Source organism: Haemaphysalis longicornis, unplaced genomic scaffold (assembly GCF_048455015.1).
Source record: "Haemaphysalis longicornis isolate Haplotype H1 unplaced genomic scaffold, Haemaphysalis longicornis Haplotype H1 scaffold_5, whole genome shotgun sequence".
NCBI lineage: Eukaryota > Metazoa > Arthropoda > Arachnida > Ixodida > Ixodidae > Haemaphysalis > Haemaphysalis longicornis.
This window is the reverse complement of record NW_027526385.1, coordinates 31,114,853-31,132,639: the sequence shown is the minus strand read 5'-3', so window position 1 is coordinate 31,132,639 and position 17,787 is coordinate 31,114,853. Positions and strand designations below refer to the sequence as shown.

The 17,787-nt window shown below is 44.4% G+C and overlaps 1 protein-coding gene across 3 annotated transcripts in view; it reads right to left on the bottom strand.

Moving 5' to 3' along the window:
• Window positions 1-17,586, bottom strand: part of LOC144138023 (fatty acid synthase-like) — a 64,204-nt gene extending 46,618 nt beyond the window's left edge. For 2 of the 3 annotated variants that reach the window (XM_077670064.1, XM_077670066.1), the window contains exons 1-6: window positions 17,418-17,586; window positions 16,589-16,727; window positions 13,177-13,506; window positions 7,540-7,740; window positions 3,580-3,702; window positions 842-1,075 (exon numbers count right to left, since the gene is read on the bottom strand). In XM_077670064.1, the coding sequence (XP_077526190.1) occupies window positions 842-1,075; window positions 3,580-3,702; window positions 7,540-7,740; window positions 13,177-13,506; window positions 16,589-16,721 (1,021 nt within the window). In that variant the 5' untranslated portion in view covers window positions 16,722-16,727; window positions 17,418-17,586. The remainder of the gene's footprint in view (window positions 1-841; window positions 1,076-3,579; window positions 3,703-7,539; window positions 7,741-13,176; window positions 13,507-16,588; window positions 16,728-17,417) is intronic. The other variant, XM_077670065.1, reaches the window with a different exon arrangement.
• Between the last annotated feature and the right edge of the window lie 201 nt (window positions 17,587-17,787).

Sequence of the window (17,787 nt, the reverse complement as noted above, 5' to 3'; positions counted from 1 at the left end):
TAATTTCGATTACCTGTGTATCTTTAACGTGCCCCGAAATCTCTACACACCTGCGTTTCCGCTTTTTGCCTCCATCATAAAAGTAGTCGGAGCCGGCGTCTCTGGGATCAGCAGCACAACGCCTTAGCCACTGAGCCACCGTGGAGGGTGCGCACATAACAGAATCCTTGGCTTAGCTCTGCCGGATATTGTTACGTAGGTAACGTTAAAGTAAATGTATTAAGAGTTGTGTTTACAAAGAGAGCAGCCACGATCACGAAGACAGACACACTCTATGTTTTCTTCTTGGCTTGAACGTAGCAAATGTCCACGATGGTGGGAAGCAGAGCACACTTTTCATCTGTAGCAAGGAAACTCATGTTGAATTTCAATGGCAGATCCTAAGCTTGTTCTGAGCAAATTTTTGGCTCCGTTTAGATCCAACACGTTCCAATGGCAGATCGGGAGCAACGAAATCATGTTCCCATGGCAGATCGAGAACGCAATCGCAGCCGAGATATTTCCGTAGAGCAAGAAAAGTTGCTCCCACGAAATCGTGGAGTCCGCCGAAACTCGCGGGGGGCCTAGTTTTCTCCCGTCTCATCGTCGCCGTCTGTCTCCGCTCTACACTTCTTTTTGAATCGCAGGGCGCCCGCCCCGACAAATACACGTAACAGCCACAGTCACAACAAGAAAATAGATGCTGCATGCGGTGTAGCGTTCATGCTTGCTACATAACGAAAGCGAGTGGGGCAGCTGAAACTCGGAATCACGTACGCTGAGGCGGAGCTAGGCGACCGCTCGCCATCTGCTATGCGACATCACCAAAATGAAGCATATTTGGAGTGCCGATACCACTTACCAGAAGCCCCTTCGGCGTGTCCAACGTTGCTTTTGACGGAGCCAATCATAAGCGGCCTTTCACGCGGCGACTGGCAAAAGAAACGGCTGATGGCGCCAACCTCTTCAGGATCACCCTTTTTAGTTCCTGTACCGTGGACCTCGACGTAGCAAACGTCGTGCGGGTCAACTTTGGCCTCTGCGTAGGTCTCACGTAAAAGCTTCTCCCGCGCATTTCCTGACGGGTATGTGATTCCTGCGAGATGTAACAGGCACGCGATGCCTCAATCGGTGTGTTCTAAACGATGCGAATTTTAATTGTGTCTCATCGTGCTGCAATAAACAAGTAAATTGAAGAGAAGAAAAAAGAACGAGCCCCCGGTTAGGTGTATTTCGAAAACGGCAGAAGTTGATCGAGTGAAAGATTCTGTGTGAATAGTTCCTTGTAACACTACACTTTTCGTCACATTTCAAATAGGTTTGAGGGCCGATTAAGTGGCCTAATTACGTCGACTTTTCGCGGTCTTTTTGTGTGTAAGTATTGGTCATTCAAACAATTATCTTGTGTTATTTAACTCTATTTCGACTTTGCTTGATTTCAAAAGTCTTGGCTCGTTCATTGTTTGATTTCGTCAGTCACCATAAATGTGATTGGACAGAAACCAATTTTAATACACTTTGCATCTTATTTCTTCAGGGGGTAGCAGAAAAATTTGCGAGGACAGCTTCACAGGTTAAGGCGTAGTTTTACAGTGCAGCACAAAAGGCGGAAAAAAGCATACAATGGGCAAAAACGTTCTTTGGAGCAATAATGCACAAACAGCTTCATAAAATGGCTGAAAAACGATTTAAAACAATGATTCTGTTTAAACAACGACGAATGACAAGTACAAGCACTGGGCATAAACATCAGAAGCAAACACATCATTGGCACACATCAGATCTAAGAAAGCAGAAGTCCTACTTTTCGCGGAGCTCTTTTTAAGTTAACACTTGTAAAAATTTATAGTATTTCGGCTAACGTACGTAGTAAAATTTGTTTCCCACGATGAGTACAGCTTTTGATGACCATCGAGATTTGTGATTTTGCTCTTCTCGAAAGTCGTGTTTAAAATGGTTTACTTGTCACTGACCAAAGTCAAAATATACAAATGACGTTTCGGGAGCACTACGGGAGCCAGAGCGCTCCCGAAACTACGGCTCCCTTGTCTTACTGGTCACTGAACAAATTCAAATTCAAATTACGTTTTGGGAGCACTACAGGAGCCGTAGTACTCAGCGAAACGTCATTTGTATATTTTGACTTTGGTCAGTGAGAGGTAAAACAAGGGAGCCATAGTGCCCCCGAAACGTCATTTGTATATTTTGAGTTTGGTCAGCGACCAGCAAACCATTTCAAGCATGTTTCATGGCCAGACGGTATGCCGTCAAACCCTCGACTATGAAAGTGGTGTACTACAGCGAAGCTTTCTAGGTCCCAGTGATGGCGTCCGATGTCACTGCATATATCCCTGCAAAAAAGCCAGCTTTACACTATGGATTTACAGAACGATGATGGGGATAAACGAAGGCTAACGACGGGCCTCAAGAAGAAAACGCTTCTCATGGTCAGCATTGAACCTGCGTCTCTCGTGTGATGAAGCAGATGCTCTGATAGCACCATTTCTACGCGGCCGAAGCCGTTTGGATGTTGAATTTCACTCAGGTTGCATGCGACAAATGTTCGCGTAATAAACAACTTCGTCTTATGAATGGGGCTTCGATTTTTTTTTGCAACTTGGCTTGTATAATGAGGTTGTCTATATTTTTAATTTGACTGAGGTGCTAGCAATGTCCACGCTTGTAACTGTAGGGGGTTTAACCTTGATCACTGTTTGGTGTATGGGGAAAGGCCGCATTGTCTGGGGTATTGTAGGTATTTATCATTCCTTATACAACCTCTTTATTCCAATTGTTTTATTGTTCTATAATCAGCTTATCTTTCCAACATCGCCTTGTTCCCACGTTAATACCAGGTTGTAAGCAATTGTTACCAAAAAATATCCTGAAGACTTAATTAAGCAAAGTGCGTCCTATAAACAATTAGGGCGAAATTCAACACTGATTTTTCACTTCCTCAACATTTCAAGATATTTTTCCCCAATTAGACTTTTATAAATAGGAACAACGAAAAATAGTTTCTCGCCTGTAATTACTACTGGGTGCCTGCAGGCAAGTAATGCACCCGACACAAGTGGATCCCCCAATAATTTTGACTCTATAGTACCATAATACCAGAATCCCTAATACATAAGGAAGAAAATTACTTCTTATTGTTTTTTTTTAATAATTGTTTCGCAAGGCATGCCCAGATGGCGGCTATCATTCAAGGTGCATCAAATTGACTCAGATGAGAAGCTGCACATACAGTGGTAGCTCACGGATTCAACAAGCACGTCAAGTCGACAATGCGCAAAGTTAAAACGTCTGCAAACTGGTGAAACGGGATGCCCTAATGCAAGCACGGAAGAGAAACCGATAGAAGAAATAGCCGTTTTGTAGCGCAAAATGCAACCCAACCATTTGCTGGCATTTCACCTAACCCAAAAACGACCCTACGCTACTTTCACGCCAAGTGACGCTCACGCCCTAATTTTGTTGTCAAAATTTTTTTTCGGTGCTGCGTTAATCCTAGTTTCCCGACGTAGTATAGCGGTGTCCTAACAATAATGGCGTGAATGATGTTGCGCTAAAGACAATATAAAAGAAGGAAAGCCTTACCTTCTGTTTTGTAGCCGTCCGCGTTGGAACTGATGTCGACCAACTTTGCGTATACTCGACGGGCCTTGGACCCCACTTGTACAAAGAAAGCGCCCACAGCCTCACTTCTGACGTAGCCATCAGCTGTAGCAAGAGAGCCGAATTCCTGTATTTAACAAGCTCTTGTTTCAAGAAGTGCAAATTTATTTCATGTTTTAGAACTGTTACTACGTATATGGCATCGCGTACATAGCATGCCGCATTGGAAAAACGCGCAGTACTCAGAGTAGCGTCGCCGTATTATAAAATATTATAGACAAATGTGGCTTTAGAACAAAAACACAAACGCCATGTTTTGCAATCTGTTGTAAGACCTCTTCCCAAATCAACGTTTACCACAACTTACCATACGAGCTTGAGCAACGCTTGAACTTATTAACATAAAAAAGGCAAATGGGGCGAAGACAAAAAAACTTCCTTAAGGATAGTACTTAGGGATAAGGAAAAAAGTATTACAGTCCACCCCCGCAAGTACGACGTAGGCAGAGACCACAAAATACTTCGAAATACATTGAATTTTGCGGCCGCCCACGAAGCGTCTTTTTTGTACTGCCTTGATAGTTTCTGTGAATAATTTACGGTCATTTATAGCACTGGCTGTGGCACTGATAGGTTACGGTAGTTCTTTTGGAATGTTCTGGCGAAGTGGTAGTCAGCTACGTACCAGGTATTACGAAATGTATTCGAAAAACCAGTCGCTTGGTTACCAGAGAAATTAGTCATAAAAAAAGAAAACTAGAACACACAAAAAAATTTGTGTGAAAAATCATACGCCTGAAAGAACGGCTTGCATTACTTCAATGAGACAGGAACTGAAAGGTCTGAACAAGAAATCCAGGGATAAGTTTGTCAATGTGACGTTGAATAAATATCTGAAGGAGGCCCCTTCGAAGTTTTGGCGCTATATAACTTCCACGGAACCTCCCAGAAGCTACCTGAAATTACTGAACAACGTGTTGATGATTTCAACATCTTTTTTGCTTCTGTGTTCACTATGACAGTGGTATTATGCCCGCCTTTTCTTAGTCATCAATTCAGCAGCCGATTGAGGATGTAGTAATTAGTAAAGAGGGTGTCCTAAACCATTTACTTAATATAAATGCAAGAAAAGGCTCGCCCCTGCACCCTCGTTCTTTCCCATCAGCGTGGAATCGGGCTAAGTTTAAGCCTGTCCACAAAAGTGGCTCTCTTTTGGACGAGCACAACTACCGTCCTATTTCGCTCATCAGCACATGTGAAAAGTTACTTGAGCATATTATTAACAAACACCTGATTTCCTACCATGATGTGCACAATCTATTATTTTCAAAGCAGCACGAATTCTGCCGATGATTATCTACAACACAGTAAATCGAATTTGTTCACGATCTTTCTAAAACAGTAAATTTGATTGTCAAATTGATGTGGCATATATAGATTTTACAAAAGCCTTTGATAAGGTGTCGCACACAACGCTACTGTTTAAAATTGACAAATGTTTCAAAATAATCTCCTGACAAAATGGTTTGCGTCTTATCCCAGCTCTTCTGAGCAGTTCGTTCAAATAAAGGACAGAAAGTCTAAATCGGTAACTGTGAATTCTGGAGTTCCCCAGGGGAGTGTACTGGGTCCTCTTTTATTTTAAAGCAAAGCTTTATACCTCTGCCAGCCAAGGGTTCCTTCGGGGCGTGCGGGGCCAGAAAGTCACAACGCGGCCGGAGAGGGTAAGGGTGGTTTTCACTCACGGAGCCGAGTGTAGATGGCGTGGCAAATGGTTACACAGCGCTCCCCACGCGCATGTGTCTGTTCTCATCGGCGGCCGCGTCAGTGGACAGCTTTGTGGTCTGTTTCCGCGACGGTTGTTTGGGGCCTGTTTTGGCAATATTCGTGTCTATTGCGCGCTTCTATCGCACAGCTTTATTAACTTACCCGAGAGAATCCCTGGGTAACCCGGACCCGACGAAATTTAGGGGTCGCACGGCAAAGTTACGTTGAAGATTGGTTTGCCATGGAATGTAGAGACCATATACAGACATCGAACCGCTGGAGAAACGCTACATTTGGCGCACTGCGTGTCACGAATGGATTTTTTATTATTTATAAATGATCTACCAAATCGTGTCACGATTCCGATGAGGTTGTTTGCTGACGACTGTGTTGTTTATAGCAGAATTCAGACTGAACATGACCAAGCTAACTTAAATATTCACCTTCCAAAAATTAAGGATTGCTACGAAGAATGGCAAATGACATTGAACTCAGAAAAACAGTGTTTATGTCTAACTACGAAGAAAGCATCTGCAGTATATAATTACCAGATTGACAATAGAAGGCTGAAACACCTGCAGAAATATAAATATTTTGGGATATGGTTTACGCCCGACCTCCCTTGAAATACCCACTTTGATTACGTGTGCTCCAAGATTACTAAGGCGTTTTATGTCTTCAGGCGCAACTTTTAAAATGCCCCACCTGATATCAAGTGCCCAGCTTAAAAAACCCTAGTCGCGCCTATTATCGAATATCCTATAATTGTATGGGACCCTTGCACACAGTCAAACTCTAATAAAATAACAAAAATACAGCGAATTAGTGCGAGGCTGATTTTTAATAAATATCGCCGGCATCATTCACCTGCTGAGCCTTGTAGAAAAACACGCTGTGAAGTTTAGAAATTAGGTCAAAGATTGAGCGTCTGAAATTCTTTTCCCGGTTACTTCTTAATCAATTTAAACTAAACTATTCAGGTTTTTCTAGGTCAACATACAAGAACACTACCGACATCGCCGTAGCATGTACGTGCCTCCCCTAGCCGCACGTAATTGCGGCTTTAGGTACAGTTACTTCCCAAGTACTATGGAAGTTTGGAATACGTCGCATGAGTGCAATATTGTTTGTTCCTTGTTTACGTAATTTGAAAAGAATCTAAAACGGCTTTTTTCTTGAATAGCGGTGACGAAGGAACTTCGCTCAGTTTTTGTGTGCGTGTGCGCGTTTTGTTGGTGGCATGAAACTGCCATACTTGTTTTTAGACGCAAGTTTCCAAAACAGTGCAAGAGGGCCACCTCAAATGCGTCACGTACTGTTTGCTGGTGTGTATCGCACACATGCGTGTTCTATTTTTATGAATAACTTCGAGCTGCTACTCGCCACAACCTCGATGAATTTTCTTCTGACCTGTAATGTACTTTTTTGTTAATACATTTTGTATTTAAACCCTGTAACGGCCTACTTCCTGGCTAACAGTAATAATAAATGAAATAAAACCAATTAACCAAAATTCAAATTAAACAAATAGCGTGAGAACGGAATCCCTCTCCCTCCGAAGCGAGCCTGCTTCCTCGATTTTGTTCAGAATCCCGACTTTCGTCGCCACGTTGAGCGTACGACACAGGTGGCATGATCGCTGGAATTCGAAGCCTTGATGCGTCCACATCACAGACTGCTCACACGGCTCTGTACGCAACAAACAAGGTTCAGGACCTTAAAAGGAGAGATGTGTCAGTGGGCGCCAGCCTCGACTGAATAGCGCTGCCGTGATATAAACGGTGGTGCTGCTTCAGTTGTGATGGCGACGACATCAGTAGAGGACATGGTGCGGTTTTCGCGCTGTAAAATTTGCAAGTGTATCGTTGAAAGAAGGTCATCTCGATTGTTTTTATTAAGAAATAGCTTCCTAATAATCAGGATGATGGGTTGCAGCTTCAAATTATTCAGCATGTTTTTAGTTTTTTGCGTGCAAAATATTCCCGACCAGTATATCACTTTTAAATAGCGGAAAGTTTTAATTAGGCGACTTCAAATTTTGGAGAGTCTGCCGTAACAGCTTTTTCTATGGTCACTGCTTTTTGTAATTGTATTCTTTCCCTGATTTGTACTTACACGAAACATTTAGAAAAAGCAGTATCTCGAGCTCATTAGTGGAGCTAACTGGGAACTTACCGTTGGCATCGAAGACCTTGCACTTTCCTTCTGGGGAAAGCATGGTCATACGGTGCAGCGCTACTGAACAGGCAGGGTTGAAAAGAAAGTTGCTTCCTCCCACAATAGCCGCCTCGCATTTCCCGGAACGAATCGCCAGCACAGCGTGGTTGAGGGCAGTCATGGTAGAAGCGCAGGCTGTGTCGACAGTTTCGCTTGGCCCTGGGTAACACATGACTCCAATGTAGAAGGGAGGGGAACACATGTTCAGTGCAGCTAGTAGTAATACAGGTGCAACGCTTACGTTAAGACCTGAAAGGTTATTTTATGCTGTTCTCTTGTGCTCCCTGCACTCTGAATAATGGTTGGGCGAAGTTCCGCCAGCCTTGGAATAGGCACTGTTCATCTGCGTAGCTATTCGCTTCTAAGGAATTCTTTGTTAGCAGGGGAAAAAGAGCACTGCCCTTCAATACACGTCTTTCAGTGGAGTTTCTCTTCATAAGCGACGTGCTCCTACCCATATTCCGGCATCAGCGAAAATGATTTTCGATTTATACTTTTTGTCTACAGGTGATCAGAGGTTCCAAGTGCGGACTAGTGCACATCAAGAGGTTTTCAAAGTAAGGTTGATAGGATAAAGATGAGATTTCCGCAGTGTTCAAAAGCTTAGTGGGAATCACGGGTGTGGAGAGGTGGTCGTTGCCACACCTGCAGTGCGCGCACCTTGAAGTTTAGCTCTCACAGAAACTGTAACCCCGCTACCCATTAACTAGGGTTTTTGCAAGTCATGCTCCATGGTTTTACTATTCTACGCCAACATAACCAGCGGTGTGGACGCATATTATACCAGAAAATCATCAACACAACCTTAAGAGGGGACATAAATTCTAACCCAAGCTATCTTGAACTTGTTTCGTGGAAGAGAAAATTAAAAGAAGTCCAAACCTAGCGGATGATTTTTGTGGTAGTTTGTTTATGAACTGGTCTAAGGCATTTGTTTCAGTAATGTGCTCATTAAACTTTCAAAAGGATATGGGTGTATAGAATACTACGGCTGATATGTAAGGCAAGCCATGTGTGCGAAAGGTAAAGTGAATGCTGTATTCACAATTGTTCTGTTCAGCAGGACTGGTCGCAAACACCATCATATAAACGACAATTTTTATGAAGACAAAAGTAGCTTATATTTTCCACAGTGAATGAATACCAAGAACTAAGAAAGGGGTTATGGCGAACGAGATAGGGCGTACAAAATCTTCATTGCTCGTGTGGCAAAGAACTCAGTACTATGGTTTGGAGGAGGACGAAACAACATGCTTTCAGCTTTACAACGCCTACATAAAAAAAATAAGCACCCCTAAAGAAGACGGACTGCACACACAATTTCTTTGCCAAAATTTGATCCCAATGAGTTGCTTATGCTTGTAAATTACCATGGCATAGGTTTAGGCCCGCAGCCCACATATCATAGTAACGGCAAGCGTCCCGAATACCCGAATACCCGTGTAGCTGAATAACTTTGAATCTGGAGGAGAGTCGTCGAAACAAGCTCGCGCGTGCCGATTGCAGGAGAAGAACAAAGCCGTTTCACTCAATGTGAAACCTGTGGGAAGTGGAGAGCAGTGATTCGCCATAATGGGCTGTACCGCCGTTATCCACGTACTGCTACCACCCCATGCAATTCAAATTTCCCGCCTTCGCAGTGCTCGCGCGACCTCTGCCTGAAACAACGCCAGCGGGAGTTCTGTTCTCTTTGTGCTTTTCTCGCCGCACGTGCCGGCGTTCCACTGCCCTATTTCGCGTTTACTATCGTAAAAACCAACCCAACGGGCGTCCTTAACCAAAGGAACGCGGGCGCTGACGGTTAAATACGCACATTTTCCCTCAAATGTACGTATAGTTTTTTTGCGCTAAACAACGTGAAGATGTACGACAGGCGCCAGCGTTTCCCGAGTTTTCGAACTCCTATGACTATATAAACCGCTTGGCTTTCGAAACCTCTGGGTTACGCCACGAACAACAGCGTTACCCCGGGGCGCCATGTTGGTGCTTCATATACTTTGGTCGAGCGAGCGAGGTAGGACGACAGGGTGACCGCCTAAAGTGCTCTGCACTTAAAAGTGAGAGCCCGTAGTTTTGCTGACTAAGCTTCGGCCTGACGAGTAAAAGGAGGAGACCGACGGCTGCATGGATTCAGCGTTGGGGAAGAGGGAGGGCGCAATTTGGCGGGGAATAATTAAGAGAAAGAGTACAGCAAGCAAGCACGGAAAGCGCGTAAAGAATTCGGTCGGCCCCAGAATCCCGGGACGCTCGCCGCCGAGTCTGTACACAAAGCAGCCGCGTCGGCGGATTGCCTCGAAAGCGCGTCATCCCTATTTCATATTTGCCGCGCTTTCGAGACGCTTTTTCAAAGAAAGTGCTACGAGTTGTGCCGCGCCTCCGCCAGATGGCACCATGGGTCCCGCGACCGAGAGAAGACGCAGTGAAACATCCCGCTCGTGAGGGGCACGATCAAATGCAGAGCATTTCCGGGGGCGCACGACGTTAAGTAGTTTGCATTACGTTAATGTTGTTGCACTTGTGGCAACTGCTGACGAGAGAGCGCTCGTCAGCAGTAATTTGAATGAGTCAACGATATAAGGCGCGTTCGTAGCGTCCCATTCCGTGTCGGTTTTGTGGCGCAGTGGGTAGAGCACCATGTACATTGCGTTCCGCCCGCAGGGTCGAGAGATCGAAACCGGGCGCCGGATAGTTTTTTTTTTATATAGTAGGGAGGGGTGCGGTGCGGACTACGGACGTCAACGCGGGTGACATCGTTAGTTACTGAAATGCTCTGCATTTAAAAAAGAGTGAGTGGGAATCAGTGAGAGAGTTGGCGCCGAACACGCGCGTGTCGCTGTCTTCCTCGCCCTTTCAAAGACGCTGAAAGTAAACCCAGAGAAACGTCGCGTTCCAAACTGCGTAGTAAGGTTCCAGCACGTGCGACATGAAAGCAAGTAAAAAAAAGCACTGAGCTCCCGCTCGCGCTGTTCGGCCAGGGGGCGCACGAGCAGTACGAAGGCGGGAAATTTGAATTTCATTGGACATACCTCCGTTCAATTGATCAAGAGAGGAGTGCGACATGATGGCGAAGAGCGTGATGGGTGGTAGCAGTGAGCGTATTCCTCGTGTGTGAATTCAAGTGACACCGCGTGGGCAATCGCGTGGGTTGTAGGTGCCATTTACAGCTTCGAACCCTGGCCACCTTCACAGCGTGGATTAGACCCAATTTTTTACCGGAGCTTGGTTTCAGCAATCATATGCCGGCGCCCCGGCAGTTGATCGCGGAATGTGAGGCGCAATAAGCTCTTTGTGTGATTGGCCTCCGCTCATGGGCTTGTGCCCTGAGTAATGCGAGATAATAATTACAGCGTATGCTAATTGAAGCTTCTTTTCAAAATTTTATGAGCGAAAACTGTCAATCAGGCCTCTATTTTTTGCGGGCCACCCTCGATGTACATAAATTGCTGGCCATAAATTACATAAATTTTTTGCTGCCACCCTCAATAACCCACAATTAGTTCACTGGATTTCTTGCTTTCTTTCGAACCGATCTCAATTTGTGTACTTTGATTCCGTTGCTTCTTCCCCGGTCAAAATCACTTCTGGTGTTCCGCAGGGCTCAGTCCTCGGGCCTCTGTTATTTTTGCTTTATGTTAATGACTTGCCTGACATTGTTCACTCTAAGATTCGTTTGTACGCTGATGATTGTGTTTTAAATAATGTAATTCACTCGCCCAATGATCACATCCTTCTCAACGATTCATTTGCATCTTTCTGCAACTGGTGCCGTTCCTGGCAAATGAATATTAACTACAAAAAAAATGTGTTCTTGTCCTTTACTAATAAATTATTTCTTTCAGATTTCAACTACTCATTTAATGGACTGTCCCTGCTGAGAGTTTACCAATATAAATACCTTGGCGTGCTTTTTACTCCTAACCTGTCCTGGTCACTCCATATTGATTACATTACTTCTAAAGCCCTAAAAAACTTGGTTACCTCCGGCGTACACTTATTGATTGATTGATTGTGGGGGTTTAACGCGCCGACGCAACGCAGGCAATGAGGCGCGCCGTAGTAGAGGGCTCCGGATTAATTTTGACCACCTGGGGATCTTTAACGTGCGCCGAAATCTCGTACACACGGGCGTTTTTGCTTTTCGCCTCCATCAGAAAAGTGGCCGCCGCGGCAGGGGATCGAACCCGCGTCCGGGGATCGAACCCGCGTCCATTATGCCACCATGTGATGCCATTTCTTGCCACTTTGTATTTTACTTTCCTTCGCAAAGTATTACACCATGTTTGTTTTGTACCGGCCTGTTCCCCACTCCTGCCATAGCCCTTACGGGTTGCAGTATTTATAAATAAATAAAATAAATAAGTTTATATACCACGTGTCTTCGATTTGACTGCCCTCGCTCAACTTATTCAGGCAGTGTCAAATTTGACTCAATTTTTGACTGCAGCCCGCGGCCCCCGCACTTTTTTCTTCAAACTGCCGGCGGTACAGGGAGTGCAAGTTGAGTTGATAACTCCATGCACGCCTCAGAAAGAATGTGCAGGACCGATTCTGCTGTGGAGGCATGTGGGCTGCTATTGTGAACTGGTTCAGAATGTGGAGGCCAAATCGAAGAAAGCTATGAGTGCCGCATGGGGTGCTGCATCTCTATCTGTGTTCGTACAAACAGAATGTCGCGCGTTTTATGGCACATGCCTTTTGCACTCACCAAAAACATTTGAAACAGTTTTTAGGGAGCAACAGTGCGAAATTCCCTAAAACCAAGCACGCAAACAAATCGCATGCGCAGTGGAGGAAGCTGGGAGCGGGCGCCTGCACCGGCAGGTCAGCTTCTGCTATCTCACCTATGTCACGTCCGGCCACCGCTAATTGCCAAATTTTTTCATTGCGGATTCCGAAGACGCCTATTTTCACAAGCCACAGGCGTGACGCACATTCTTATTTTGAGGACAGACGACGAGCTGCTCGACTTAACCTACTCCGTCTAATATATTTTTCTAAACTAGAATTTAAAGCCGGATAATTACACAATAAAACATTCTTCCAGGCCTTCCCGTCACAAACACAACTGCAACATCAAGCCAATCTTCGCAAGAACTAATATTTACAAACGCTATTTTTCCCGAAAGAAATACCTCAGTGCAATTCGTTGCCCCGAAACTAAACTCTACTTTCCGTTCCAACGTTAAATGCACTTTGCTTCATGACTTTCACAATACTTCCTTCATTTACCATGGTGTGTGCTAAGAGTGTGGTGCTTTCATTTTGGGTTGTGTTGCAGTGAGTGTACTCTGCCCTGTGAAAACGCGTAAAATTTGGTGGTGATTGACATATCATTCCTACATTTTATGTATCTTAGTAAGAATGTTGCTGTAACTTTGTTGTACCTTTGTTTTACGTTTGAACGTGCTGTACCTTTCCTGCTTGGACCTTAATTGGTTCGCATTATGTGTGAATAAAATAAATAAATAAAATAAAAACGTTGCTCTCTACGTTTGTGTCATTTTAACGGGTACTAATAAATTACAGTATTTATACGTTTCCAAAAAAATTCAGTAAGATTGCTATTGAAGGACATAAAAAAGAAAAGGTATTTACCGTGGAAGTCAAAAGAGTATGAGATGCGGTTAGAGAACATCGAGAGGCTGGAGCCGAGCATAGAGTAACCTTTGGTTTCGTCGGATCCCAAATACGGCTGTGCACCAGCCATCCCCGACACAGAGCAGCCGACGAAGACGCCTATCTTTTGCCCGCGTAATGTTGCCGGATCGTAGCCCGCGTCAAAGACAGCCTCGTATGATGTCTCCAGCAAGAGCCTTAGCTGAGGGTCCATCACTTGTGCCTGCTTAGCGAGCACGCCGAAGAACTGGGCGTCGAACTTGGAAAGGTCTCGGATCGTGCCCATGTGGTCCGGGAGGCCCATGAAACCTGAGAAGGTCAATGTCACACAGCTTCTATGAGAACTGTGTAAGAGTATACTGTCGTCTACACTTTTTTAGAAAGCCTGCAGTGCTTTTTTGCCAGACGCAAAGAGCACCGACCTACGAGCATTGCTGCATAACTGATACATCTTTTGGGGCTAGCAGTTTCGCGTAAATATTGATCACGTAATAATTCATGAGTGAAGACACGAAAGGCAGCATTAAGAGCTTCAAAAATAACTGCTGCTGGATAACGGCACAAGGCGGTGGCTGGGTGTGTTGTTATCTTCCCTTTTTAAAATTCCGTGGTGCGCTTGTACATGTCTCAAGGAGCACCGACTTATTTGCAATGTTGAATTTGCTGCAATTTCTCTCTCATTTTTTCGTAACAATCGCTCACTTTTTCAACCACTGCATAAGGTGGAAAGGGTTTCATAGAGCTTCCAAAATACCCTTTCCTGGAGCGAGACATTAAAAAAAGGGAAAACGCAATCCGTCTTTCAACTTGCTTTTGAAGCCAAATTGCGTTCACAGCATTATATAAAAGGACATTCAGTACATAAAATACGGACCACGAAGAACCTAAAAAAATAAGCTCCTTGAGCCCATCAGACAATGAATGACATGCGGAAATATATTCGCTCTTTTTCGGTTGCGCCCTTGTTTGCGGACTTGAGTGGCGTGACTAGAGCTATATCACGTCTATTGGCAGGCTTCTTTTTAGTTTCAGCAATAAAGACGTTGGGCAGTTACTTTAAAAAAAATTCCGCAAGAGAAATATAGCAGAATATAGAAGGGAGACCTTCTCTACTGCCAAATAACGCAGTGCCATTCTGTGCTTGCGATAACTATAGCTTTTGCTGTGCTTGCTGGCACGAAAGCGAGACTGAAAGCGTTCATTAGAAGTGTTAAAACGTCTGTTTATTGTTCACAACTGATAGCGGTGAGAACCGTTTTCAGCCGCTCAAAACCTACATTCTTGCCTGCATATTGCCTACTTTCAAAACAGTTCTGCTTGTGCTATCTTCCCGACATGCCAGAATTCAGCTGGAAATGCATCTTTCTTGTTACTAGGATGCGGACTGCGGTTGCTGTCACTGCCCTTCTCTAAGAAAATAGCCGTGTTTTTTTTAATGAGCCAGATCCACCTAACGCGAATTTCAGAAACAAGCAGAGGTCTGTTACCGGAGCTAAATGTAACGCCGTCAAAGCAATTATATCATATATTTTACACGTCGTCCAGGGGAAGTTTATGGCCACAAGTAAATAAAAGTTATGCCGTGAATTTGAGGGGTGATAAGTTTCAAGTTAGCTCATATTGAATTAAAAAACTGAAGTTGATGCGGCATTCTCATGAAAACATTATTTAAATTAACTATCAAGCATGGTGCGATCGAGGTTTGGTGGAAAAAGCACTAAAATATGAAACAGGGCTTCAAGAATCTTATAACTACGCCAGAAGAGCAGGTGAGTGCTCTTAGCACTATTAGCACCTGTTTTCACATTTTTCCCTAGGATATGTTTCTTGGGCACACTTGAAGCGACTCATGAAGTAAGCGAGCTCTTCATGGCTTTGCCACGAATTTACTAAACGCTTCACAAGAAGGCTGCTGACGTCGTCCTCGTCACCTTAATGAAGTGGTTCGTACTGTCAGAGGCAAAGGGGGGAGATTTGCCACTGCTTGTAAGCAGCGGCTATTTAGGTGTGTAATAAAATGGTAAATATTGGATTAACAAATGAATACAAGAAAGAAAGAAAGAATACAAGAAAGAGAAGAAAGAAAGGTGAGAAGAAATGAAATCATTGTTTGACATCCCTGAGTTTCATTTCGTTCATATCCGTTCACTTCGTCATTGACATCTGAGGTCGGATATTTCGCCGATCTCCTAATGGTCGTCTAAAGTCATGGTAAACGAGCTCGAAAAAGCAAAAAAAAAACCCAGAAACACCTACAAAACAGTCTCAACAGTTACGCCAAACGAAAACTCCCATTGGGCAAATGAATTTCGCTCATTTTGATCCGTGAAACAGCAGAATCTGGCTCATTTTCAAAACGAACTAGCATCTGCGTACACGCTTTCAGGACGCTATCTGAACTACCTTCTTGCAACCCGTTTGTGAGGGGAAAGTTGTCGAGTATTTCTCGACAATGCCGCTTCATCCGACTCAGTTTCTGTTTCTGGATACGGCTCATTTCGAAAAAAAAAACGCCTGAAATGGCAAACAAGATCGTTTTTAACATTTTTGGTGGGATGCTCGCACTTCCCACGGCCATAGCCGGCACATGATGTAGGACAGTTGCAGGATCATCATATGAGTGCACAATGCCAAGAGTCGTCTTCCTCTTATCCTGCCGTCCAATCATTCTGTATGGAAGCATAAACACTTTCTCACGAGACAAACTTTCTAGGCTCTTTTTCGATTATTTTTGACCCTCCTAAATACGAGGGGTGCATGTTTTAGCCCGGTTTCCTGAGTGTGTGTCAAATAAAACGCGTGCATGCCTACAAGCTTACCACTATATAATGGCACTTAAAAATACACAAAAGTTTGATTAGGCTGACTTAGCCTAACTCTACACGGTATTTTATTGCAATCTTTTCTAAGGACATTTTGGGCGATAAAGGGCACACTATATTGCAATTCAGAGCTAACGGAAATTGCACCAACGGTATTGCAAAAACAATTCAGTTGACGCAGCGCACAAAACAACCAATGGCCGAAGGTATATAGAGAGTTCGCGTTTATTGCAAAGGGTGGCATGACTTTCGTTGTACTCGAACAGCCGCAATTAGTTACCACAATTCTGTCTGTCTTCTTTAAAGAAACCGTTCATTCGAAGAATAGCTTTATTTTTTGTTCCGGACAGAAGAGTCTGTTTGGTATAATTTAAATACATCAAAATGCAACTTTAGTTTTGTTCAGCCCCACGACATCTCTATTGCGTTCAGACACCTTTAAGATATATTTCCCTTTTTCCTAATCTACAGCTTTCGCCCCCCCCCCCCCCCAATATATTCTTTTGCGTGCTGCATACAGGAAAGATATACCTACGTCTACTGGCCGCTTTCGGCTTACATTCACTCACCTAGGGGCCATCGGGAACCGTCGTCGGTGACGAAGTCATCGCCCCTGTAGAGTTTTTCTCCGAACTCACTCAGGCTGTCCGCTTGAGGAAAGCGAGCCGAAAAGCCACTGATAACAATATCGTCATCAGACATTGTTGCCTGCAAGGATCAATAATATTAACTTATGTTAAGGCATGAAACGAACTACCAAAGGCACACCCGGATAAATGTATTAACAAATTCCACAGGGGCGGCTAAACCATTGCTATTGAACCTGGATAAATAAATATACCTTCACAATGAAGTGCGAAAACAAACTTCTGGTGGTTCATGTCCAAGACGTAGCGTGTGGACACTGCCAAAGAAGAGGGGCGAGCACAAACTTCACTCGCTTTTACTTTTAGCAGCAGTACGCGCCAACCCCGAAAGAATGCTTCCCGTATACTTCTGACAATCAATACTCCACGTACCGCGCACACGCTAGCACGCGAACATACTAGAGCAGCCAGGTGTTTAATGCATAAAAAAAGAGAAGCTATTCTATTGAACAAGTGTTTGCGCAGCAGAAATCGAAGAAAGGCTCACATCGGATTGCGGTGGGCATGTGGACTGCAGAGCAGAGTTCATGCAGCTCTAGACTGCCAAGGTATAGGTGAACCCAGCAATTTTCTACAAGAACAGGAACGCAGAAATGACGACAATGCGTGTAAAATTTAAAGAGCGCTTCATTCGGCTGATCCGCAGGGAATCTGTTTCGGCTTGCGGAGGTTGAGAAATGAAGCCCGGTAAAAAAGAAGAACTGCAGACGATGACCTACTTCTTACGATGACCATCACCATCCCATCTTACCTTATGTGCTGCTCACAGTCCCCCACATATTCAACTTTTGGGCTGAAAATGATCTTTGCAAGCGCCAAAAGACGCCCCTTGTCAAAAAGATGACGCTTTCGGGGCCAGACTGCTACAGCCACTTCACTCCACTCCAGCGCCCTTTGCTTTCGGATCTGTCGCAGCAGATCTCCCCGTTTTGTTATATACGAATGCCTCCGGCTATCATCGACGAGTATCTGCTCTTGACCTTATGCCAAGTTGCACAGCGATAGCGCCGTCTTGTAGGGTGTGTGCAATTGGGCTACCCCACTTCTTTTTGTAAACAAGTGTAGTCCATCTCTGCCGCACGTGCAACCTCTTCAGTTTCCGCGGCAGAGTTATCTTGCCT